At 44.1% G+C, this 26542-nt stretch overlaps 1 protein-coding gene across 1 annotated transcript in view; it reads right to left on the reverse strand.

Moving 5' to 3' along the window:
- Nucleotides 1-9296: 9296 nt before the first annotated feature.
- fam135b (family with sequence similarity 135 member B) overlaps nt 9297-26542 on the reverse strand; it is a 40759-nt gene continuing 23513 nt past the window's right edge. Inside the window, exons 8-20 of the mRNA XM_047332248.1 lie at nt 24118-24277; nt 22915-22964; nt 22116-22271; nt 19830-19903; nt 19590-19744; nt 17529-19515; nt 15857-16023; nt 15485-15576; nt 15269-15366; nt 14216-14367; nt 13924-14034; nt 13306-13419; nt 9297-12596 (exon numbers count right to left, since the gene is read on the reverse strand). Of these exons, the coding sequence (XP_047188204.1) occupies nt 12391-12596; nt 13306-13419; nt 13924-14034; nt 14216-14367; nt 15269-15366; nt 15485-15576; nt 15857-16023; nt 17529-19515; nt 19590-19744; nt 19830-19903; nt 22116-22271; nt 22915-22964; nt 24118-24277 (3522 nt within the window). The 3' untranslated portion in view covers nt 9297-12390. The remainder of the gene's footprint in view (nt 12597-13305; nt 13420-13923; nt 14035-14215; nt 14368-15268; nt 15367-15484; nt 15577-15856; nt 16024-17528; nt 19516-19589; nt 19745-19829; nt 19904-22115; nt 22272-22914; nt 22965-24117; nt 24278-26542) is intronic.

The following is a 26542-nucleotide window of genomic DNA, read 5'->3' on the forward strand; positions in this document are numbered from 1 at the left end:
TAATATTCATAAGTCTGAGGCGTGGCCCTGTTAGTTAAACGGTAAATATTTCCTGACTTTCAATATATACACCTCGGACAATTACCAGAGTATGGAACTTCTGTAATTTACCGAGGCATGATGGGGGGGGTTAGAGTTTGGTGGTGTAATGGCGTGGGGAATGCTTCATTGACACCCCTGGGCCATTAATACCAGCCGATCATAGTTTGAATGCAACAGCCCATCTAAGATGACCAGATTGAGATGTCAGAAATAAAGATGCCATTGTAATTATTAGACAATGCATTTGTCAATGTTTCCGAATAAAATCAAATGAAATACCATTGTGGACCCCACAGCCAGCATCTCCAAGACAACAATGGTCAGCAGTTCCTTTTTGGTGACCTTCGTTGGTCACGGGACGCTAGCCTTGCAGGTTCTTGTGGCCCGTCAAGTCTTCCTGCAGTTACCCCGTTGAATCTTTTCATGTATCCAACCCTTCGTTGTATGAAGGATTTGTGAACTTGTAGAATTTAATGTGAGAACTTGTAGAAAAAAATTTGAACCTGTATGTTGAAATTTTGGTGAAATCTGTCACTCATTCATAAACATATTACTGGCAATTCAATTTCAATGTCGCATATCAGGTCTACCACAGCCTATACGGTTTTCAAATCAAGCACTCATTCACAGCCACCTAGGAACAAATGCATTTAAGAAAATATAATTCTTATAAGATTGCGTGGAGCTGAATTCGATCTCTCCGTGAGTCACGCCCACTTAACGTGCCGGTGTCGGTCACATTGATACGTTACGTCACCATCCAGGTAACGTTCTGATCTGGGTTCACCTAAATCAGTTACCCTCGGCTCATCTCAGGAAATACCCGAATTGATCAAAATGGTTTTCTCATGATGACAGAAATACTTTAACGATCTAGTAACTCAAGACAATACTGTCAAAACGCACAAAATAATTGCTAACACTGATCCACAGGAGAAGAGTCAAATATAAGTGGTAATGATTGAAGTGAAACTATGAATAATAAATAAACAACCTTTTTTCTAATGCCTTTTTCTTAAAATAAATGCTTGACAGTAGATCTTTTAGTCGCTTAGTACGGTAACGAATTGATTTACTCCTTCCTCACACCCACATGAAACTGCTCTGTATTGACGCGCAGCAGCCCGCAGGCGCTCAACCATCCTCGCCGAGGTCCGGGGTCCTGCTGCAGTACAGGTATCCGACGCGCTCCCAACCGTCGGGCGATGCAAAATGCATCGCCATTGATCTCGTCCCTGTGGCCAACCTTGCGTAACGCCGACCCCGCTGAACAAACCCCTCCTCTCGTATCTCCGCCATTCATCCTTTGTCCCCCCTGGTTACCATTAAAAATGTGATCGTGACGGCCGGATACCCCCGACATCAAAAGCTGCTGGCATCACTTCAGCTCAAGCGAGATGAGGCCACTTTTCAATTAAAACCAACTCCTGACTGTTCTTTGCGGGGCTTCCTGTGTTCTTGGAATTCCTGGTAACCCTTTCATCACCTGCCCCTCATTAATTCACCTCGCAGGGTTCCCACTGTACGGCGTCCTCTCCCGCTCTCCACGTCTCTGCCTCTGCGTTACCCCCGCGTTGACGCCACGGCAGGCTCGAAAATTAGAATGAAACGTCGGGCGGTCACAACCGTCGTCCACACCCCCATGCAAGGGCCGCATAATGTGGGCTCCGTTTCATACAATATGCACGGCTAAACCGGTCGCATCAGCAATTCCGCAGCCTTTCGGTGAGCATAATTTATTTTTCCCCCTCCTTCCAAATAAAGTGGACTATCCCTCTCTCGTTGCTCAAATCCCCGCCGGATGTCTTCGCTGAGGTCAATGAAGCTTTGTGTCGAAAAAGCGAAAGCATTCATGCTAATGCCTCTCTTTGATTCCTCTTGCAAGTGTTTTTTGCCAGCTAAATGCAAACTGTTCCGTCCCACACGGACATCCCATAGATACCATAGATGACATTTAAAAAATGTAATCCCTGGTATAATCTTTGGTCTCAACTATCTATACGGAGGATCCACATCTGGTGGCAATTAAACGGCTCAGTAGCTTTTAAAAATTAACTCAGAACCGTATTACTCTTTTATTAATAGACTTCTCCCTCCTTGTGTGGAGAGAGAAAACCATATCTCTGTAAAACGAAAAGGATGAATAGCCAACTTCTCAATTCAATTCTGAAATTTAATCAAGTCGCCAATTAACTACATTAGCAGGGGAGGCTACATGTTTAGAATTGATGGATCCCAGTTGCCCGTCTTCCTCGTTCTTAATGAAACTGTAAGGCAAGTGGAATCTTCTGAGGATGACCTTCGTCGGCTAATCTGCTAATTAACTACGAATTAGACTTTGATGCCTAATTATTTACCTGCATAGGTACAGCTAAATATTCTCCGAGTATGGGCGGGGGAGAGCATCAATAAAGATGAGCAAATTTGTGTACCGTGTCTTATTATGAGGTCCTGCAGAAATGACTGCCGGCAGCTATTATGCCCATCCTCCCTCATCTGTCCCATCATCCATCTCAATCCGCCCATCCTCCACTTATTCCTGCCGCAGCCTCCATGTCCTAAGGAGGATAGGTGGGTTAGGGAAAAAAGGGTAAGTCGAGATTTTGTTTCCATTGAGGACCGAGGGGCTTGTGAATTGTACGCTGCATTGTTTGACCCATGAATACAAATATAATCACAAAGACTGAACAGGGGAAACCCCAACATTAGTTTAAAATAACCAATAAAATCATGTTTGCTAAACCTCACATTTTAACTTAAATTGCTGTTTTGTCTCATTCAGGTTTTTGCCCAGGTACAACTTTGAAAAATGGCTTTGTATTTATTACTGAAATACATGATTTACTAGGTAGAAGGCTTAGTTACCTCAGTAATGGCAGTAGCAGTTTGTTCAATTTATCTTTGAGCTGTAATTGAACATTGATACTTTGTTGTCTTGCTGACACTAATGCTTCGTTCACACACGAGCGCGCTGCAAATATTTTTAGCCCGACGAGATTACACACAAAGTCAACGCAAAGACACAAGCAGCTGCAAATTTCTTGCCAGGCGACGCGATTGGCCTGACCGAAAAATAGCGTGAAGTCAGGAAATTTTGGTTGGAATTCTCTCACTTTTCGGAAAATCTAAACCCTTTGTCCTTGTGTCCACAATCGAACTGATTGAGGTGTTGCAGATTTATCATTTTAATGTCAAGTTTAGATCCGTCTCTAATCCTAGTCAAATCAAAACTCTCTTACACAGCCGGGAGCCATATTTAGAAAAAAAAAGCTGACCCACATCAACGGTAGATCAACCCGTTGTCATTGTATGAAATACTTGAATACTCAAGCAAACAATATGAGCCAGAGTTCTGTTTTGATGTGCTTTGAAGCTCAACCCTCTCCCCCTGCTTTCTCTGCTTTCTTTGCATGAATAACTATCCTAGAGGGTCAAATATACAGTAGATGACTGGTTCATTTTGTAGTTACCATCTTAACTCGTCACTTCCGTCTCGCGCCCGTATCTCCTCAGCGGTTCCTCTACCCTGAGGCTGGACAACTAAGGCTCGAGCTCTCCGGGCCTACATTGCAACTCTGAGCAGAGTGAGTTAAAGTTGACACCTTTTGCAGCTTTTTGCAATGCCAGGGGGAGAAAAAAACAGGGGGGGCTTGAGACAGCAGCCAGAATCACAAATAAACAAGAATTCATCTGGAGGACAAATGCTGTGTGAGAAAAGCATCTGATTCCGCCTCGGAGGAGCTGTGTGATGTTCAGAGGACGATCTCAGCGGCGCCTGACATCTAAAGATGGCGTTGTCGATTCCCAACAGTCCTCACATTGCTGCACATCAGCAGATGAAAAAATGAAAACGTATGAATACATGTGGCCGGGACGGTGGATTTGAATGCATCTCGGAAAAAGCACACCATATGCACTTGTCGCCGAGTGGATAATCCTGAGATATTGCGGGATCAAGGTTAATCTGTCGTTAAAAATGAGATGGATTCGGAACATATCAAGACACAATATCTCAGCGCTCAGCGTGTTTGCGGTTTTGCCAACGTGGCACATTTAGTTGAAGGGCGAAAGTCCTGATGCCTTACTTCGGAGTCCAGACGCAAAGCCCCATATGGATATTCCTCCTGAACAGTATATCCTCTTTCACCTTTCTTTCGCTGCCTTCCTTTTTTGCATAATAGAGTGGACCTTTGTTAAGGATCATCTATCATTACATGGGATTACCATTCCTTTGCATGGGATCTCTTGGGATTACAGGGAGATTACTTCATATTTCTAAAACCCCCGTGTCAGCTCCATCCGGCAGTTTTTTCGGTAAGACGCTCAATGTCCACCACACTGGATGTTTCTCAGAATCTCTTTTCCACATTCTCTGCATTAGCACGTCTTTTTTGATTCATGCACATCTCCCTTCATTCGGGTGATTTCAGAGAGAACGCCCAGCTACTTGAATTCTCTCTGTTTCAGTCTTTACTTTTTTTAATAGCGATGAATGAAACGATCACAAACCATCAGTGAATTGGTCAATGTGAAGGTCGTTTTCTGATGACATGTCGTCAATGTAGAATTGGTATGATTATAAATTTGGTGACAAACAGGCATTTGTGCTAAAAGGAGCCGTTTGAGGGAAAAAGTTACTATTTTACATTCATACAACAAGATTCATGGGAAATAGGCTTTTTTTGCCTTTTTCTAAGAGTGAAATCAGAATATTCATTAAAATGTCCGTGTTTAGATTTACAAATGCACACAAGTTGTACGTACATTAATCATTTCTAACGCCTCTGAGTCTTCAGACACAGCGAAGGCCATGTGCGTTCTCGCTATTCTTTGAGTCAACAATGACCCGTTTTCCTGCATTTTTACAGTGAATGTCAAAGTGCAAATATAAGCAAGACCACAAAGCCATTGTGGCTACTATTATGAGAATAAAAGAAGAAAAAATTGGCACCCCGTATTTCAATGTATGTGTGGCAACCAATTCACACATCGTCAAGGCTGTTGCTACCCTATGCATGACGTGTGGGTGTTGGCTATGATGCGACGGTGCATGGCTCTTCCTTTATTTGCAGGAGGTAAAATTCGGTGATGAAAGGTGCCCTCAGTAGTATGTGCCAAACACTGAAATATGTATCCTGTATCCTGTAAAAAAAAAAAACACCCACATATTTCTTGATATTAATCTAACCCTGCAATATTTGTAAACATAGAATTAACCACCGCTCCTTCCTCTCCTCTTATTCTGCCTCTCTCTTCCTTGACAGCCTGTCGTCCGCCACCGATCTACAGAATCCCGTTGCCCTGACCTCTACGGTGACAGCCCAGCCCGGCTGAGAAATGACACGGATGGTGGAGTGCGTTCACCGGCGACGCTTTGCGAAAAAATTGGCGGGTATTGTCGGAAAAAAAACACTTTTGGAAGTTGACCGGAAAAAAATGGCCGGTCACCTCGAGGAGCGGTGAAGTGAAGAAGTTCCCCTCAGCCGCCTCTCGCTGGCTTCCTCGACGCTGAGACGAATGGAATCGCGCGCGTTCTTTTAATCTCACTTTTGTTCTCCAGAAGTTTTTCCCCCCCCTGTTCCTCTCACCGCTCGTCGGAGAGACGAGGAGGCAGCTTGACACTTCGCTGCCGGCGCGAGCGCTACAGTAAATGTTAGATGTCTCTGGATCAATATCCGTTGCCTATGGCTCTGCACTGTGCCGAGTCTCTCGCACCGCTCTGCTCATTAGAGATGTGTCTGACCTATAGGCTTACATCAGCTCGCTGGACAGCGAGAGAGACCTGCTTACACACACACACACACACACACACACGTTTTGCCTATCACTCGTCCAGCTCTAAAACTGCGCAAAGCAGGATCTACCTAAACACAACGCAGCAAGAACAATCCATCACCGCACGGACGGACTCGTGCCACCGGCAAAATGGCTTCATTGCGGGACCTTTCCAATAGCTGGATCGTGTCACATAACGGGCAGGAACAGAGAGTAGCAGCACCACCTGCTGGGGGGGGCGGGGGGGGGGGGGGGGGGAACTGGCCATGAAAAGTGAAGCAATAATAAAAAAAAGAATATGTATGTCCGAACAGACTGTAGTATATATATACAGTGTGTACACCACTAGATATCAACCTACGTATATGATAGTTGCCACCAGCTATGGCCAGGGGTGGTGAGTTTAGTGTGAATGAGGGAAAACCTGCAAGAAATGATTGATGCGAACAAGAGTTTTTTTGTTTTTTGGGGGGATTTACAGGAATGTCTCTGGCATTTAGAGCCACTCGTGGAATTTTACTTCTCTGTGAAAATAGCGCCGGTGTTTTCCTGACGCGATAATAGCGCGGCCCATGTTGGCGTCTGTCTGAACGGATGTCAACCCATCAGCGGAAGACGAAACTTTCATTTTTAAGTGTCCCCGACTCTACAGCGGGCTTTGGAGGCGCGCTTGTCTCAGAAATGGATGGAATCACAGCATTTTTTTGAATTAGACGGCAAGCGCTGACAAAAGTTCAGTTTCTAAGTTTAAGCTTTTACTTTTTATTCAAGGGGGGCAACACTAAGTTTAAACAGAGATCACTTTGAAAGTCCTTGTACTCAGTGCGTAGAAACAGAACTTGAACCTATTATAATGTCAGCAGGTTAGTCTCACTTTAAATCTGAAAGAAACGTCAAAGATGAAAAAAATTAAAACATAAAACAACAACAAGAATAGAAAACAATCATTACTTTTTTTTTTTTTACTTTGTGGCGAGTTGGTTTTTCCAAAACTTTGGTCTCAAAAAACTAATGTCACTGGATGGATTGGCATGACGTGAATGTTTTATCCCATAGGAAATCGGGTTTGCATGCAGGCATTAACACAAAGGTCAGCTTTACTTTTTATCAAGTGATAATTAATAAATATTAATGTAATATGCTGATTAGCATTGTCAGCGTCGTGAGCATGTTGGTATGCCCACATTTGCATTTAGCTCCAAACACACCGCTGTGCCTACATGCAGATGCAATGCGTCATTACCTGCTGTCATCTTAGAAAACAAGTTTAAGAAATCTTGTGTATTGTGTTGCAGACACGTTTCATAATGTAACACATGAGACGCCAAAACCGTCGATACCAGGACAAAATGTGTTGAATCGTCAGACTGCCGAGGCGATCGACGTCGCCATTTTCTCTTGCCGCGGCATCAGTGCAGGTTTGGGTAATTGTTTTTTTTTGTTTTTTCGAAAATATGATATTCCAGTGACATGACAGCAGGACAGGAAACGAGTTCAGAAAGCCAAAAAATCAGCTACTGGTGTCGATTTTTTACCGCCCCCGTCAATCCTCATTACGCTCACTCGGTGTTGTGGAGTAGCGCCTCAAATCAGAATGTGTCTAGTCTTCCTGGTCTGCTGGTCATAGGAGAACATAACACTTGTATTTTGAAAAGAAAAAAATTCCCAAATCCACAATTGGAATGATTGTGCAAAAAGACCTTTAACAACTTGGTTTTCCCCTGTAGCAACTTGGACTCCTGAAGAAGACATCAACCAAATTGAAAGGGCTCATCCAGAGCCGTCCTGAGTGTCCAGCAGCTCCGCTGAGCGCGTGCTGTCTTTGCATCGCTGAGATTTGGGTGTGAAATCCTCGTCAGCGTCAACGGGCGATAATAAGGCCATGTGAGATCTTATTACCTTCCAGCATCGACGGTTCCGTGCAGCAATAATTACTCCCACCGGCGTCTCGCTCGCTGACGACGCCTGCCTAAAGTGTCACTCTGGGACTAATGGCTTCCCTCCTTCGCGGGGCAAAGAATGGAAATGAACACCGCTTCAATCAAGACCGAGTGATAGATTTAATGACAAACTCATTTTTTCCCTCCACTTTATCGCCGAGGAGGAGTGACATATGTAGAATATGATAGGTCTCGGGGGGGGGGGGGGTGTGCTGAGCTGGAAACAAGAGCGCCCCTTTTTTATTTGCTGTGATTTCATTGCATTTGATGATAACCGATTGTGACCAACCTATCGGTGTTAACCTGCAGCAAATGGACTGCGTTACCATTTGTGAGCCCTGTTACCTCATCAGTTCTCAGCGAGGGAGTGATGCCTTTAGGGTCGGGGGGGGGGGATTTGTTCTATTGATTTCAGGGAGGGGAATAAAGGGGGGTGCGGGCAAGTAGAGGGACTAAAGCAGGCCTCAGTTGTACCATGAGTTCAACATGCAAGTGACAAATGGACAGCGGAATGAAAAAAGAACACCCTGGAATCAAATAGAGTATGGATTGTTGTGGCCTGGATTTATAGCTCTGGGGTGTCGCAAAAGCTGGAAGCCATAAATTGATGCAGTTGAAACAGGGCATCAGCGGGGGATTGCTGCTGTGATTCGTTTGCTGCGCATGTCACTGGCGGACAATACAGATGGCGAGTCATTGTTGTCCCACAACAGCGCTCGTTAATACAATATACACAGACAGGAGTTAAAGGCCGTGACAAATCTGCCTCGGTGGACGGCCACGGACCTGACAGCCAGCCAGGGTGAGACCGGTTTATTGGTGTGCAGGTGCAGTGGTCTCTATTGGTCTTTTAGGGGGGAAAAAAATCACAGTCTGATATGATAAAACTAATCAAGTTTGGATAATTGATTACAGAATCTGGTACAGAGTGGATTAATCCCATAAACATTCCGCTGTTTATAAAGAATTATTACAGAAAGCAGAAAGTTTACATTATTTTTTTATTTTTCTTTGGTCTTGATTCCAAGATATTTTTGAGGATCAATATGATAATATTCCCTATGTCCTTATTTATTCCTGCACTGACTGACATTTTGGTTAATTCAGATGAACTGTGATTTGAGCCGTTTTGAATGACAATTATAGTTTGGTAATGCTGGGGACAATCGTACATTGTTGGTTTTGTCTTGATTTATAACAATTAAAATTGCAAATGGCATTCTCCTTAGATTTCTCTTTTGTAAAGCTGACAAGGTTCCGTACGTTGAGCTGTTTGTGACATTTTAATCAAGTTCAAGAATCTCCTCAGTTACTGGAGAAAATGTATTGGTTGGGACCATAAATACGTGATGTCTTTCACAATGGACACTGCGTCTGAAGAGATGCTGTAAGTGATGCGATTACTGGAAGTAAAAGAAGAAAAACTAAACGAACAATTTCCTTTGAGGTTGACAGTACCTGAGAGCACGCTTAACAAACCGCAAGCAGGAAACGTACAAATTATTAAAAAAATGATTTTTTTTTTATTGTAACATCATATCTGTTATAATAATGCTATGCCATATACATATATTTGTATTTATAATTTTACATGGAACACAAGCTAGTAAGGAGTACGTACAGTACAGTCAGCGACATAGAAAAATATTAGTATTGGCACAGATGAAGTAGTATTTACTGTACATGGTATACATTCAGCAAAACAACTGGAGAATGACACAAACACACGTTCCTCACAGTGAAGTCAAAAGTCGTTCTATTTTTTTACATTCAGTTCAAACACGAGGCCGACGAGCAGACTATGATGACACATCGACTTCCATTCACATTTCACACACTGTTCTCCGACAACCACACACACACACACACGCACGCACGCATGCACACACACACACACAGACTACAAATAAACGCGCAGTAAAGGGCAATCAAATACAAAAAGGTTCAAGTCAGCTACTTTTGAAGGTTGACAGCACTTGCAAGGATCTACTGTTCACACGGATCAAGTCTGACTTCACTCTTATGACACCAGCATTGATAGAACACCTAACACGCTCGGAGACATATTCAGTCATTAAAAAAAAAAGGAAACAGGACAGACGTCCATCTCGTGGAACAACTCAGAACCTGCATTTGCCCGTCCCAATACCCCAAACACGTTTTTCCCTCCATCGATTCCTCCTGACCCCTCTCGGTAAACACACAAATGGCCCTAAATGCACATTTGCAGGAGAGGCAAACAATCTAAAGCCTCATCCACATACAGCGTGTGTGTGTGTGTGTGTGTGTGTGTTTCTGTGTTATGGGTGGGATGTGCGAGTCTGTGTGTGTTTGTGTGTTGACGAATGACGCGTGATGCTTATGCAGCTTTGCTTTGTGTCTTTTGGGGGAAACGATCTCGCCGTCCTACGGGGGCCCATTTGATTAGAGTCAATCACGGTGACACCCTGTTTACCATGCGGCGCCACAGCTTCTACGCAGAAAAAAGAGCACTTGTTCTCCGAGACAGCACACTTTGAGGACGACACAATGCTCGAATGGCCTGAGACGGACAGCCGAGGTCAGCTCTTACGACGGGTACGCGACGCAACCTTCAGATGCAAGGAAAAGAAAAGAATAGGGCACGTATAAAACTTGAGAAAAAGAAGGAAAAAAATGCTCTTTTGACTTTGTAAAGCTGGTGGAGGTCGACACAAGGTTGTCAATAAAGTGCACTTGCCGTCGAACCAGTGCAAAGGTTAAATATAGCTCTCGCTATGTACACGACTGCACATGCACAGCCAACGCACAGCCACCGCTGGATGCGAGACGTTCACGATAACAGTTCTCTGATGCCGGAATGTAGGCATCATTTGATGGACAGCACAGTGATGAGGAAACGCTCCTCAACCGTACGCTGGACAACCACGTCTCCCGTCACGCTTGGAAGGTGACAGCAAAGGTGGTGGATGGAGGCAAAAAAAAAAGGAAATTTGCTTCAGCCGATGAGACGAGCAACATTTGGCATCATACATGTCGAACAACATGAGGCAGGGTCTGCTACGACGGCGCTCCGCCCGCTCCCGTCATGCATCGTACCGAACTTAAGTTTATAGAAAATGACAGTGCGTAAGAAAAAAGTCTTGGCAGTGGGTCGGTGTTTATGCGAAATAATCCAGCTTTCCAAAAGTAATATCACCCTGATTCACGACGTTTGATAAATAATGATACATTTCAGAGTGCCTTATACAATCCATCCAACGTTGTGTAGAGGATTTTTCTACAATTGGATATGGTTCGTTGAGACTGTGATGGCCATTAGACCGTGAGATTGCACTATATAGCAGTGGATAATGTGCAAATACACTGTACATTATGTGTACAGTACATTTGCTGTTGATTACATGATTAAGCCCGGTTTTCTGCTTCCCTGTCACATGAATGAAGGACAAAAATGGGAAGTAGTTGTTTATCTCAATTGGGATATCCTAATTTCAGATCCTAATTTACATCCTAAAGTTGTAGATTTACTTCTGTCAAGACGGTTTATGCAAAGTATTGTGTGTTCTACACATAATCGCTACACAGCATTCTGTTACTTTAAAGGTCAAGGGACACGTCTTTAATTAACTAGGTTACATTACTTACAATACAAAAAAAACGATTCTTCAGGCCATTCTGCAAAGCCTGACAGGTGCAGCAACGGGAGTCAAGGAGGACGGGGCCGTGGCAAACGATCAATTGAATTCATGGACCCTAATCAATCGGCCTTTCCAGTCAGTCAGTGCAAAATCAGTTCAACAATAAGGCCAACATAGCAGCTGTGTATCAATGATATTGGATATTGGAGCCATTGGTATCAATGATACTGTAATGCTCATGGTGCTGCAGCTCAACGCTTAGCTGATCGTGGTCGATGAGTTGGGTTTAAACCGCAGTTAAACAAAAGGAAAACGAAAAGGAACAGTAAATGTATGGAAAAGTTGATTATTTTACAATATACTGAATCATAGGCTACATAGTATAACATCGTATAAACACTCATTTTCAGATTTTCTCATGATGGATTCGAGGACGACAACACAAAATATCACATTTAGAGGAACTACTTACACTAGATACATGAGCAGATAAAAAATAAATAATTTTTAAACAATATACTCATTTCTGTATAAAGGACCGTTCATGTTTTTTGTACAACAAAAACCATGTACAATCAAGAGGATAAATGCCGTGCATCGGTTGCCCCAGGTCTAAGGGACAGTGTAAAACTATCATCCGTGTAACCCCTTACAACCAACCCCTAAAATGTAAGTAGATAAATGCTGCAAGTCGCATCGGTTAGAGTTCTGGCTGAGAGGTTGTTCAAGAGGCCAATGGAACGGCCCTGCGTTAAGGTGTCGCATTTCTTGTTTTGCATGGCTTACGCGTCAAAATCGGACGAGTTAGCAATTGAAACAGTCACAATGCACGATGACCTTCTATCAATCCCAACCAATGACATAAACAGGTCTTGCCTCCTGGATGCCTGGGATTATATACATTAAATACACTGTACAAGGCGAAGGTAAGGACCCCCCCCCCCCCCTCCCACCAAATCAGCTCTGCCAGTCACCAACGGGTTTTGACCTGTCCGCCTGCGGCAGTAGCACCTTCATTTGAAGTAGTTGAGCCCCGCCACTAAGAAGAACTTCTCCAGGAACAGCTCGGAGTCCAAGACGGCGATGTGGGCCGCGCGGCCAATCAGGGTGTTGGCCGTGTTGGGCAGGGCATGGAACACATTCTGGCGGATCAGCCGGCACTCTTTGGCCTCCATGAGTGGCTGCAGCAGGTTGTTGATCATTTCAGTGTACACGGGTCCTTCGGAGCAAAAGGGAAGAAAATTAACGAGTGTTCTGCAATTTACGAGATACAACTTTTAAACATGATTTATGCTAAAATTGATGTTCTTATGACCATTTGCATCCATATTTTTTATCATGGGTGAGGTGACGGTCACTGTTGTCATCATTGCATCCAGCCAAGAAATACTGTAGTCCAGCTTATTACCTCCCCAAAAAAAAAACATAATTTACGTGTCTTAATCCCTTTTCTTCTTTGGATTCAATAAACAGGATATCATTTTCTGATAATTAAAACTTTGTCAATTTGTGTTATTGCTTTCTTCTGTTGCTAGATATGTATAGCACTTCATAACCCGGTTTAAAAATCTTTAAAATAAATTTCTGGTACTCACCTCATTATGGGGACCGAGTTTTGTCCCCAAAAAGACTACAATAATTTTGAAGTGAAGTGAAATGTACCTACAGCCTCATATTACACTCAAAGTGAGCAGAGGTACCTTATATTCACAGGATAATGTACTTTATATTAAAACCTTACAGTATAACACTTACACAAGTCGGAAAGAGCCATTAAGCAGCAAACTGACTCAGTGCCCAGTACTGGCGTTGGTATTGGAAGAGAAAAAGTGTGATTGTCTTTGTGAAATATTGAAAGGTGTTGCATATATTGAAACTACAGATAAGAGAATCCGGTATGGCACTATTATACAGCATGCACTCCTCACCTGTGGTTCTATCTTTGAGAGCAGTTTTGCACATCTCTATTCTTGCGGAGTGGAACGGCACATAACGGTCCTGTGGAGATGCCACCAACACCACGTTCTTGAAGAACTGGAGCCCTGAAAATCGAACAGTGCAAACAAGTCAATGAGACTGCAGTGTGTGTGTGAGTGTGTGTCTGTGAGAGAAAGGACAAGAATTGGTTGTAAAACGCAGAGTACAGTCAGAAAACACAAGACTGGCTCGATAAAACTGTGTTTTCCTCTCTTGTCTCCCGTCATTGTGCTTTTAAGAGAGTGCACAGGTGGGGCTTCCAATGACAGGGTTTGGATCATTTTGTCAGCCTGCCACAGCTCTGGGGGAGGGGGGGGGGGGGGGCTTTTTCAGGCTTATCTTCTTCAAGCCTGTGTGACAAACGACTGCTTTGTTCCAATCACACAGCGAGGAGGCCTCTCGCAGGCCTCTCGCGGCTCGCCGGCAGGGGCTCGCGTGCTCGCGGGCTGACGTAACAAAGGAACGACAACGGCATTTTTTGGTGAATATTTGAACAGACTGCCCTTCAAGTAAGAGCTGGCGGAGAGGGGCGGTTGATGCAGCGTTTCAAGTTCGCTTCGTCACCGTACCTGGTTTCTGACTCAGGAGATAGAGGAACGTTTTCCGTGGATCCACGTGATCTCTGAAGGTGAGCTGCAGCAAGGATCCCGATTTCTTCAGCTTCTGCATCAACCACAGCCCTGAGCAACACACACACACACACACACACTATCAGGCCCCCTGCTTTTTAAAGACAGGCGATGAGCAGTATGGATGGTATGCTTGGTTAGATAACAGACTAAGGGCATGTTACATCAAAATGCAGCCCTCAGCACCATGGTAAATATGTGTTTTTCACCCAGAGCCGAGCACAGGCCTCACCTGTGCTGACCAGTGTGCTGTTGTTGTACAGCGTTCCCAGGTGGGGGCCCGACAGCGAGAGGAAAGTGTGCAGTTTGGGCAAGTAGCAGCGGAACCGAGGCCTCGTCAGCACAGAGCGGATGATGACGTTCCCCAGAGAGTGGCCGATGAAACTGTTGGCGGAAGACAAACAACTTGCAGGGAGATAAACTCGCAACTCGAGTGGGCGGCTGGAAAAACAGTGCCTCCAACGCTGCCCACCTCTGACACCGGTGCGATTTCTTATTATAGACTAAAGCTGCGAGTAGGAAGTGCAGTAGTTCCAGCGGAGGCTATTTGGAGAATTTTTGGCCACAACATTGGCAAGTACAGAAAATGCATCAACTTGCTAACTGTTTAAAACATTCTCTAAGGGCAATGACAACTTAATGATGCTCAAATAGAGGACATATTATACGAATTAATAGCATCTCCGCAGCAGTGGGAAAGATTAGATTCATGAAGCTATGTCTGTCACTTACTTTAATTACAGTACTGCTGCAGCTCTACCCAAAATCCCTCATCGCCATGCCTTCTCCTTCTCATCTGTCTCCTGCCAAACTAAATATAGAGGTAATATGGAATGAACCAGATGCTGCTGTGGCAGTTCATTGCTTTTGTCTTAGATTCTTACCCTCTGGAGAAAAAACGTCACAATATAGAAAGTTAACAAACTTGGGAAAGACAAAAACAAAAACCAAATAAATTTGGCACATTGAGGGCAATTAAGAGGGAAGATAAATGGCTTAATTTAACGGGAACCGGGCAACACGGTGCTGCTTAAAGGAGCATCGTCAATCAAGCGGAAGTCAGAAACTTATTGGCACTGTATGATAAGACCTTTTCATCAATTTTGTGCCACTTATCCATTTTGAGTGTGTAGAGTCTATTCATTATCATAATGCAGGGACTCCTATAAGCTGAGACGTTCATGCAAAGCCCAAGCATCAATGTACAGACTATGCTGCCATCTACTGACCAAATTTTTGCCTGCTGTGACATTGCCTCAAATAATCAACCAAAGCCAAGACTGACCTTATCCTGCCTACGGTGAGATTGTAGAGCTGGATGTGCTGGATGATCTCATCCAGCAACCTGTCTGTCATGGTGTCGAAATCTGCAAACGTGTCAGTCTGCAGGGAAACGGGAAAAAAAGGAGAGCACACACGTCGGCACGCTGCAAATAAGCACATGCACAGGAATGCGACGGAACATTTTCTCAATTTGCTCCCCGTTGCTCCCCACATCTACCTGGTTCCTCTCGGACATGAGGAAGTCGAGCCTGGACCCCGGCAGCCCCAACTCGATAAAGGTCTTAACCAGCCGAAGGTCTGCACTGTTTCCTGGAAGCAGAAATGAAATCATACACACACTTTCTCAGCTCTCAGGAAGATTGCCCTCTGATCATTAAACAGACACCTGGAATATGTTTAAAAAAAATTGTATTCACAAGCCATATGGGGCGAAGTGAAAGTTGTTGGGACATAGACACAGATACCATATTACAATTGAAATGCTAAGAAGGACACTGAAGACTAAAAGAAAATGTAAAGTATGCTGCAGACATGTCAGTTTAGTACTTTTACCGTTACATTCTTGTGGTGATGCTGACCGCAGACTCACCATCAAGCCCATGGACACACACTACGAGGTGTATGCCGTCATCAAACTCCTCATCGTCCTCCTCCGGGGGGAAGTAGGGCAGGTCTGACGCCAAGAGAGGAAGGTCGCTGTACAAGTTGGCCTGAAAACACAACTCTTGGAACAGCTCCTCTTTAGCCTTGTAGAATCTGGAGAAAAATGAGATAGTGGAAAGAACATGAAGGATTATATTCTGTATGTTAGCAATAAATTGGAAAACAACTTTCAAATGATGCGCAAAGACAACAATCCCTATTCCCAAACCCCTCAGATACATACTGAAAAAAATGGTGATATAATATTCAATTTTACAAAGATGTTGCACCCCAACCAACGCTTAAAAAAAACGAAAGTCTCTCTCAGTTTTATTATCATGTTAATCAGCCAGGTTACAAATTTTAGCTGTGCAAGAGTCCAAACAAATCGGATTCCAGTTCTAGTACTTTCAGCAAATCATGACGGATTTGCCTGCACACACTTTGATGTGATTTTAATACGTTCAGGAGGCATTTCACCTCGTCTTGACTTCCCTCGCTTTCAAATTTGCCCACATTTTGTTATGCTAGGCTTTCCAAGCATGAGTGACTGCCAGTTACCTCACCAGATGTCAACAGCTGTCTCCTGCACGCCCAGAAAACTTTTGGGGTTGACCTTGTTTCCAGGAGTTGGATTGGATTATACTGTTACTCATCCAAAATTTTTCCTTGGAATAAAAGCGTGCATTTTCAATTTAATGCATTATTTGTTGACATCCAGGTCAGGAAGGACATGATTCTCACCTGCCTGAAAAGATATAACTAACACTGCAATGAACATGCTTGAGATGTGTCGCTGAAGTCATTTTGAGGTTTTGTCAAAAGCAACTTTCAAATATATGGTCAAAATTTTTATTACAGAAAAATACAAAAGGAGGCATTGTCAGACCAATTTTCACATTTGCGAATAGGTTTCTCCACATCTGTGGTACCTATCTTACTTCAATTCAATTCCATTTTATTTATATAGCGCCAAATCACAACATGCATTGTCTCAAGGCACTTTACATAGTAAGGTAAATATTACAATATAACAGGGAAAACCCAACAAATCCCACAATGAGCAGGCACTTGGCGCTTGTGGATGAGAAAAAACTCAGGAAGAAATCTCCGGCACAACCCGACTCAGTTGTGGGCGGCCATCGGTCTCGACCGATGGGGTGGTTGACCAGTTGTGAAAGAAAATATTTTAGCATCAGTTGCTGCTTTGTCAGTTATGAGGGGGCAGAGCTTGCTCACTCGTGTTGCTTTCAGGCTGTGAAAAAGACCTGCATAACCTTCAAGACTGGTGTCTTTCATTGACAATTGAGCAGACAGGACCTTGACAAATTAAGTTGAGCCACTTGTAGCATATTAAGCTTTGGTTATTGGCTTAATTAGTAGTAATTGGACAGGTTGCGATTAATAGCAGCATTACCAGTATTGAAGAAATGTTTGCATCTAATCCGACCATTTTAAAAATTGCAGGTACGTTTTTTAAGGTGCCCAAAGTGCTCTTGAGGTGACGAGCTCATTTGCCATCTAGTCTGCTAATGTCCGGTCTTTCTAAGGTATGTACTTCCATTTGGGGTTTGATATACATTTAAAGCACAACTTGTCCCTTGCTGGCTAAAACTCACTTGAGCATGCGTTCGTTGGTCTCATCATCCATGTTAAGGGGGTTGAGTGAAGATGAGGAGATGATACCAAAGGAGCCTAGGGGCTGATGGGTGATAGGTGAGGTAGTCTGGCGAGTGGACATCCCACTGATGGATGGCGAGTCTCTCAGAACAGAAGAAAATGGCAGACAGGTCGGGGCACAGGACACTGACATGTTCACCACCTCCGTCATTTTCTTGTTCATAAAGGCCAAACCCGAGTTGGGGATATTAGTGGACTTCGTCTGGCAGTCTAAAGGCGCTTTCTCACTTGATGACATCCCATTGCGGTCAAACGATGACATGATATCGCTGGCTGTCAGCCCTGTGAGGTCGCTGGGCCTCCGTGTGGTGGTGGTGCCGTTGGAGAGGTTGTCGGAGTATTGAAGTCTCGAAGGCTCGAGAGGTGCTCCGGTGGAATCCAGGCCCTCCTGGTCCTCAACAGCAATTACTTTGGTCCGATGGAAACCGTGGCACTCATCTCCCGCGTTAATTCTCTCTTGATCCGCGGCACTTTCATGCGAACATGGTTTGTTTCCACAGCTACAGGGCACTGCTTCTGATTCAATGAGATGCACATCCTCCGCTGAGGTGCTTACTCCACTGATGTGTGCTTGATGATTTATATACTCCCCGTAGCTGCCAATAACAGCACTTTCCTTCGCATGAGGGCTTTCCACGGACTCTTGTAGATGCAACACTTCAGACACACCACTTAACACAGTCTTAGGTCTGTATGTCTCTGCGCTTGACTTAACTGAGCTAATACTCTCCTTGAGAATGTTGCCAAGATTTGTAACTGAACTGTCTAATAGAGATGATACAGATTGCTCTGAATCTAGGTTGCTGATCAAGGAGGAGCAGTTGATCTTACATGAATCCTGTTGTTGCATTAAGTTCTTAGTATTTGCTTCCTGGTTGGGCAGCACATGGTCCTCCTCTGTGTCCTCTGGACTACTTATCTGCGGTGCTGAGACTGACTTGGTCAGTTTGCTGAGCTGCCTCTGTTGCTGGTCCTCCTCATAAGGCAGGGAGCTAATGGAGGTGAGTGAGGCCTGTATCCCAGCACTTGGAAGGCTGCCGTTACTCTCCATCTGCAGGCCTTCCAGAGAGCTGCGGTGGACTGGGCGGCGACGGACTATTTGCTGTGGGAGCTCCCGTTCGCTGGAGAAGTCAAGCGGAGGTCGCCTACGAAGTGTTGCCTCCACAGGCCACGCTACCGAGCTGGGGTCACTCTCAATACCTGAGTCGGAAATAACGGACGACGAACGCTTCATGATTTTGGAGGCGGCCAGGCCTCCACGGTGAGTCACGTCTTTTCTGAGATCACCAGCGCAGGGAGACGTAACTGGATGCACAAAGGCAGTGGGTAGGCTAATGAGAGAAGTATCCTCACCCTCGCCATCATTGGAGTGATTCAATGGCATTGCAATGTCAGACTCCTCTTCATGGTTTTCGTCCTCTCTTGCATTGCTGTCATTTGTGGCAGCAGAAAGTTGGACGGTGTTTTCTGTGTCACGGTGAGCTGGAGACTCCTCGCTGCTGTCAGTGAAGACAGGGAGTGGGTTGTTTAAGGTGTGAACCAGGACTGCTTCACCTCTATATGGATCATCACAAGGCTTCACTGTGATGTACCGCAGACCCAAACCACGGTTCTTCTCCACCTGGCCTTGTTTTCCCCCTGGTTTCTTCGAGTTTTCTGCCCCTGCTTGGGGGTGTTCGGCTCTGTCTTCAGGAGGAATGGGTCTCTGGATACTCCTAATGTTGGTGCATGTCTTACTCTGCTCTGCTATAAAGGAGACATATGTGGGCAGGTCCATGCAGTCGTCACTGTCCAAGGGATCCAAGGGTATTACTGTTGATTTGGCTCCCTGGCTGCTTTCAAGAATCTTTTTGGAAGAAGTGATGGCTGCATCTGAGTTGGTCCACTCCTCCGTACTTGCAGGCATTGGCACATGTGATACCCACTCTGGAATAAAAAGAGGCATTAGAAAAGCATGAAAAAAATATTAGTAGTAAATAAGACAAGAGTTTCAGTGTTACCTGTTTGAGGAGAGTCCACATATCTGTCCTCAAAGATGATGGGCAGGCTGTTCCAGTCTCCATCGATGTCCAGGCACTCAACCGGTAAAGGAGGCATCTTGGTCAGGTAGTCCGAGCTTCTCACTTCTCCAGCTATCTGGCCATGTCTGTTGATTCTGAATTAGGACAGTAATATTATAAATAACACACTTCTCTCCCCTCATAGAAAGAATTATTCGTTCTCGTACTCAGAAGACTTACAGTTCCTCTTGAAAGGTAAGAGATACTTCTTTGGGGTGTTCAGTGAAGAAGTATGCCTCCGAGAACCTCCTGACCTGGTGTTTCCAGAAACAGACATAGCAGTTTTCAGTTGTTGTTTTTCATTAGGGGTGTCTCAATCTCATTTTAACTGCTATTAAAAATGTGGATGGTTACAACAGTCATTCTTATTCAGTCAAGCTTTTGTGGTAGTACACTTTGTGGTGAATTTTCACCCCACAGTGATTACAACGTATGTGTTAATTGAAATCGCCACTGGTGGGTGGCAGCATAACAGTATCCCCAATGGTTTGTGTAAGCAAACGTTCATTATTTTTACTCAACTGAGAGGAAACAGAGCCACCTAAGAGAGCCTGGAGAGCTACTCCACTGTGAAGCACGCATTCATATTAAATAGCCCAGTGATTAGATAGAAACTGCACTGAAAACTTTATGGGTCCGTTCACCTGGGTTTAAGCTATTGAGAGATAGAATTCAATTCAATTCAATTCAATTTTATTTGTATAGCGCCATATCACAACATACATTGTCTCAAGGCACTTGACATAGTGAGGTCAATATTACAACATTACAGGGAAAACCCAACAAATCCCACAATGAGCAAAGCACTTTTAAAACTCCCATTTAACAGGAAGAAATCTCTGACAGAACCGGACTCAGTTGTGGGCGATCATCTGTCTCGGCCGGTTGGGGTGAGGAGAACAACAATGGCATCTTATCCTTTCGCTAATTCCCTTAGTAGCATTAATAGATCCCTCTGTAAATTTCTGTCATAATTAAAGGTAGATAGGAATGAGTTACATTCATTTTATTGTACATGTAATTCAGTGATTTATGTGAGCATTGAGTGTGTTTGATCAATACGGACGAACCAGAATTTTGCCAGCAAGAGAAACAATGTTCTTCAGCTGAAGAGGTTCAGACAAGATAAGAGTTGGTATACTTATAGAGGGGGGGGGGCACACAGGGGACCTGCTCCCCAACCACCCACCCACTCAAGCACCCAGTCCCCCTTACAACTTCCCCTCCCTTCTCCTCTCTCATTCCCATTCAAAGTGATTTCAACTGCCAAGCACCTCAGCAGAAACATCCAAAGCCAAAAGCCCCAAATGTCTACATCTCCGCATTTTGACATCTCCGCAAATTTACAGATGATGGAGGACTTGCTACTCATTACGTGTTTAGGATCTGCTTTGACTGGTGTGGCCGGCAAAGTGTGGGGTTTTTGTTGCATTTGTTTGTTTGAGATATTGGTACTAGTATGACATCTGGTGGCAGTGATTATATATAGCGCTAATCAGTTCAAATCTATATTCAAACAATACACTGTGCTTTGAAATGACTTCAATACCTGTTTTCTGTCATAATGCATATATTTGAGCTGACAGTGTACATCTTTGTTACTGTATTAACTTTTTAAAATGTCCATGGTCATCCATGTGGCCTGATGAAGAGAGACAGAGGAGTGGAGAGTGAAGAAGAGAGATTAATTGAGCATCGCGTTGTTCAGGCAGGCCACGAAGTCAAACCCAGAGCCTCCCTTCAATCTGTATCTGATCTAATCATGTGTCATGTGTTGTCATTGTTGCCTGCTCTGTTCTGATGCTGGGGGTCTTTAGATGCTGCTCTCCGGGCCTCACATTCCATGAAGGCTCAAGGAAGGGTAGGGAGAAGTGCTCTCCCCTACCTCAGGCTTTCCAAGTATGTACGTGGAAGGGCAGGGAGGTCCCAGGACAGAGCCATACCACCAAATATGACAAATTGTGATTATTGAAAATAATGACTGTTGACCATAGTCGTGCTTTTTTGTGGACATGATGATGATATTAGGTTTCAACACAAATGGTTTTCCTAAGGTAAAAGTAAACGAGTGGAACGGTGTTTTATTCAGAAGTTACTTTTGAGCTGTAAGATGTTGTTACTTGTAACTTAATTGAAATATGTTCACTTGCGTTAACTTTTTGGCGACTCCACCCACCTCTGGTCATAATTCCGACCTTTTTCGTGGTCCGAGGTCCCTTTCTTATCACAATGGGTTTTAATGTTGTTTTGACTATATATGTCTGCTCACAGAGATTTCTTTAGTGTGGTATGAGAGAATTGTGTGTCTTGAGGAGTTGCTTACAGAGCTATAATGTCCATGGTTATGAAACCGTTTTTCATTGTTCTGTATTTTCCTATTTCTGCGTGGGTGCCGACGACAGAACACAGCAAACGGCGAAGTTTGAGCATTGTGCAAATCTGCCTTTGATGCGGCGCGATTCTCACCCTGAGCGTGTGGTGTTCCTGGGCCAGATAGGAGAGGATGTGGGGGTTGAGCAAAGCGGCCTCCAGGAAGCGGCTCCACAGAGCAGCCAGCTGGGAGCAGAGCTGGCTCACGTCCCTGCTGATCTGCTCCGCTACCTTCTCGTGGCCCTCCTGCAGCTGATTGGCGACAGAAAAAAAAAAAAGCAGATCTCCGTTTATAATAAAACTGGATGCATGAGATGTCAAGGACTTCCTAAAATATGTCTTCTATTTTAGGATCCCTGGTAGTCTTGATAGCATATTTATACCTCCTGAAAATAGAATACCTGCTCTATTCCTGACTTTTGGTCATTGTAGGCAGCTCATGGTGTTAATGGTGTAAATCAATCAACCCGTGCCATTCTCTATGTGGTAACAGCTGGGCCGTCATGCCATTCCACAGATGCATTAACAGTCGAAAGCCATGATTATTTAATCTATTAATGATCCCTCTTTGCTCGACAAAGACATATCATCCAACTAATGACTCATTCGTGTTGTCCCACAGCATTGTAAAACAATACATATTGATGACTTTTTTTAATGCCAGCGTTCATTTAGATGCTGTAGGTGTGATCTAGTTTTCTTGTAGAACAAAAAAAAAGACAAATGAAAGCACTTTACTTGACATGCAATACTTTCAAATTTTGGAGGTATAATTTTATAATTTCTGGCCAAAGATAAATAAAAAGCATAACAGTAAATCACAATTGGATTAGAAAAACAAAATTGTCCCTTGCAAGGGAATTCAACATGCGTCTTTGACGTGGCAGTAACGTACCTGCAACTCTAATGTGAGCTGACTGAGAGTTTCCTCTACAGGCAGAACCTCTGTTGAGAGAAAAAAAAGGGTTTATTGCAGAGTTTAGAGATTTAATCACACTGTGCGTACCAAGTGAGGGGATTACAAATGCAGCGCAGATAGAGTATTATATTTGAATATTTGCAATACGAATTATGAACAAACATCAGACTGAATAAAACACAAAGTTCTTTGCTTTACATGTGTACATTTCACTTCACTATAATTTTGACAGTTGATGTCAGAACTAAAAATGGAGCGGCAGCATTCAGTTTCTATGCTCCACAGATCTGGAACAAACTCCCAGAAAACTGCAGGACAGCTGCAACTCTCAGTTCTTTTGAATCAAGCCTGAAGACATTTCTGTTTGCCGCTGCCTTTCCTTAAATACTATTTATGCATTTCTTCTACTGCACTGTAACTTTCATCTATCGTCTTATTCTATTTTAACATGTTTTTATTTTCTCTTTTTAATTTTTAATTATTATATTTTAATGTGATATCATCTGTTTCTTCCCAATTGCTTTTAACGTTTTATGTAAAGCACTTTGAATTGCCTCCACAAGAAACGTGAAGTAACAGAAAACCAGACACAGGAGAGGACAGGAAATTAATTACAAAATAAAACAGGAAACGCAAAACTCAAGATGAACAAAACACAAGGGATCGCAAGAAAGTAACTACATAAGCAGAGACACACAAGGAAGGGCAATCATCACAGAAATAATCCACGATAAAGTCCACAGAGTTCACAAGAGTGTACAAAGAGTTGTCAGTCTTTCAAAAAGGTCCAAAAAGACGTCTTGGTCCCCGCGGACCCTGACAGAAATAGTACAATACTGTTTACACGCGAATGTGTCAAAGGTCACAATGTCAATATGCATAAGGATAACCTCTACTTTTGATTTGACATATATATATATATATATATATATATATATATATATATAGTTACTGCTAAATCTTTATTCAAAGTAAACTGTTGAATGCAAAACAGTACATTTTCTTCCTCCACGTGTGGAAATGAAGAACAAGGATATGTGGGTTGTTTGATAATGGGATTTCAGACATTTGAATTCTCAGTGGACCTTCCAATTTAATTATCGAATTTAAAACTTTTACAGATATTCTTGGGTGGGTGGGGGGGGGGGGGGGGGGGGGGGACTCTTTGCATATGCTCACCAGAGTCTAGTGGAGTCTGCTGGAGCTGCGGGATGTCCTTCAACAGCGCGCTGTGGTACGTTTGCAGGCCTCTGTGTGCCGCCAGCAGGAGGCGACAGAGTCTCCGGTGCCACGTGTGAGCTCTCTGCAGGCAGTTTTCACTGGCCACATAAAAGCTCCCCTGCGGAGACGGGGACCCAGAGGAAAAATGTCAGCCGCTATGTAGGTCAGCGCTCACCCCTCCCGACAAACGGCCTGCCTTAATAACGGGACGGCGAGAACATGCTTGAACTTTATAGCCTGCGCTGCGACAGATGTATAGGCATGTCTCTGACCTTGTGTTAAATTTCTCCCCTCATTTTTTCATGCGTTCGGGCAGAGTCATGATCGTTACCTGGAAGATCAAATGCGGCGTGAGAGACAAACGGGCCCTAAACACAGCTTGCTGGGAGCTGTAAAAGAACCTCGAGATGGGCATGTAGCATGGGAGGATGTAACGCTTCCTGCTACGACCTTTAAACGTTCCCGAGTGTGGGAGGCTGACCCAGGAATCCAGAGTGTGAGGATCACATTTGCTGAGTACAAATCCTGCGCTTGAAACATTTAAAAAAAAAAAAAAGAAGATACGCGAGGTACAAAGAAAGTGTCAAATCATGTATGCTGCTCAAACACCGTCTCCCCGTGCATCCAAGTGAATTAGCTCGATATGTGCCGCAATATGGCCCCTGTTTCCTGTGTACGGCTCTCTCTATCAACTGTACTTCACCATTGCGATATACAGCCGGCATTGAATGCGAGACACGTCTCCGGCCACAGCGCGACAATTTCTCCCAGCCTCCATGCTTTAATTGTTCCTCCCGATGATCTCCCTCAAGAGCCAATGGCCACCCACTCAAACTACTATCATTGTGCACGTCAGCCCGTCACAATTTGCAGTCAGCGGGCCTTGAATGTGACCAGCGACCGACCCTCAAATCTGCTGGTCCTTGACCCCTGAAAACTGCCCGCCACCCGTGGAGTTCTTCCCGCGGCAGGGATGTTTTTCCACAGCGCCAGCGGGGCTCGGAGCCTTGAAAGGCACGCATGCTTCCCGAGTATCTGGGGATGTACTGTAATTTTGGCCCCCCGAGCAACTGCGAGTCTCCGGCCCTATCATCATACTTGCGCGCGCTCTGTAATTGCAGCGGCGCGTTATACCCAAACCAGGAAGGAACATCTGTATGTTTACTTTCATAATTCCCTCTAGCTTTAGAGAGAGGCCTGCCGGGATCAGTCTGCGGGTGAAGGGTGAAGAAAAATTGCAATTTTTTCAGTATGAACTAGTCATTATCCGAAAACAGTCGTTTTCTCTCCCTGTGCTGACAATGCTCGCGATGTTGCCCCAGTTCTTATTCACCTGACATGAGAGTTTCTTTTCTTGCTGTCGATGCTTTTCTTTCAGCTCAGCATCGCAGTGTATCATGGGGTCTAAGAATCCAGTCAAAGTAGGTTTGTACTGGCAGGAGGAGAATTTCCGTCGGCATGATTTCTCAGTTGTATTCCTCAGAACTGTGCTTTGTCCATCGAAGATTTTCTCCGGTGCCTCACATCTAATTCCTCCCCTCAAAATATCCCTTTACACCACTGAAGATGTAACCGTTGTTATCAATGGTAATCTACAACAGGTTTTTTTTTGTTTTCCAGAAATAATAACCTTATAACATGACGCGGTGTTGAGGGGGGGAAAGTGCTGAAAACACCGAGCGTGGCCGCAGGTGAAAAAAAGCTCTGAAAAAAATAACGGTGGAGGAAGTGTGCGCAGATTTCACCTGCAGCTATGTGGTACGTGGCGCTTGTGAGCAGAACTCATTAATGCGATCAAACGAAACCCCCCCGCCTGGCTAAACGCAGAGCTTACCAAAGTGCCCAGCCAGGGGTAGGAGTAAAAACCACGAGGGGGAGGGGACCGGGTGCGCTCATTAAGATTTACAGTGAAGACTGGGACGTCCGCAAGGACCCCGAGAGATGCGTGTTGTAAAAAGGGAGGAGAAAAAAATAGGGAACCTACAGCTTTACAGCTGTATATTCAGTATGTATGAATAATTGGCAAACACAAATTAAAACTACGGATGAAAGATGATGGCTGTATTCAGAACCAGTTACTTGGTTGGGTGGTGGTAATTCATAACTTATTGCTACAAATACTGTCTGTTAAAAGAGTCCAAATAGGAGTTCTCATAGATCATGGCTGTGTCCCAGGGCCGTAGAAGATTTTAATTCTAAGCATGTTTGAAGTATGTTATGTTGACCCAGGGAAAGGTGCGAAAATGCTTTTTTAATTTCGGCTTCATGTGGGGCTAATTAGTAATATACTGTATTCACACTGTATATGGTTCTGCTCACCTATTTTAACCATGTGCATTTCATACTAATGGTCATAGAATGCTGTTTAAGCAGTTAGTTCAGA

Source organism: Scophthalmus maximus, chromosome 5, assembly GCF_022379125.1.
Source record: "Scophthalmus maximus strain ysfricsl-2021 chromosome 5, ASM2237912v1, whole genome shotgun sequence".
NCBI classification, from domain to species: domain Eukaryota; kingdom Metazoa; phylum Chordata; class Actinopteri; order Pleuronectiformes; family Scophthalmidae; genus Scophthalmus; species Scophthalmus maximus.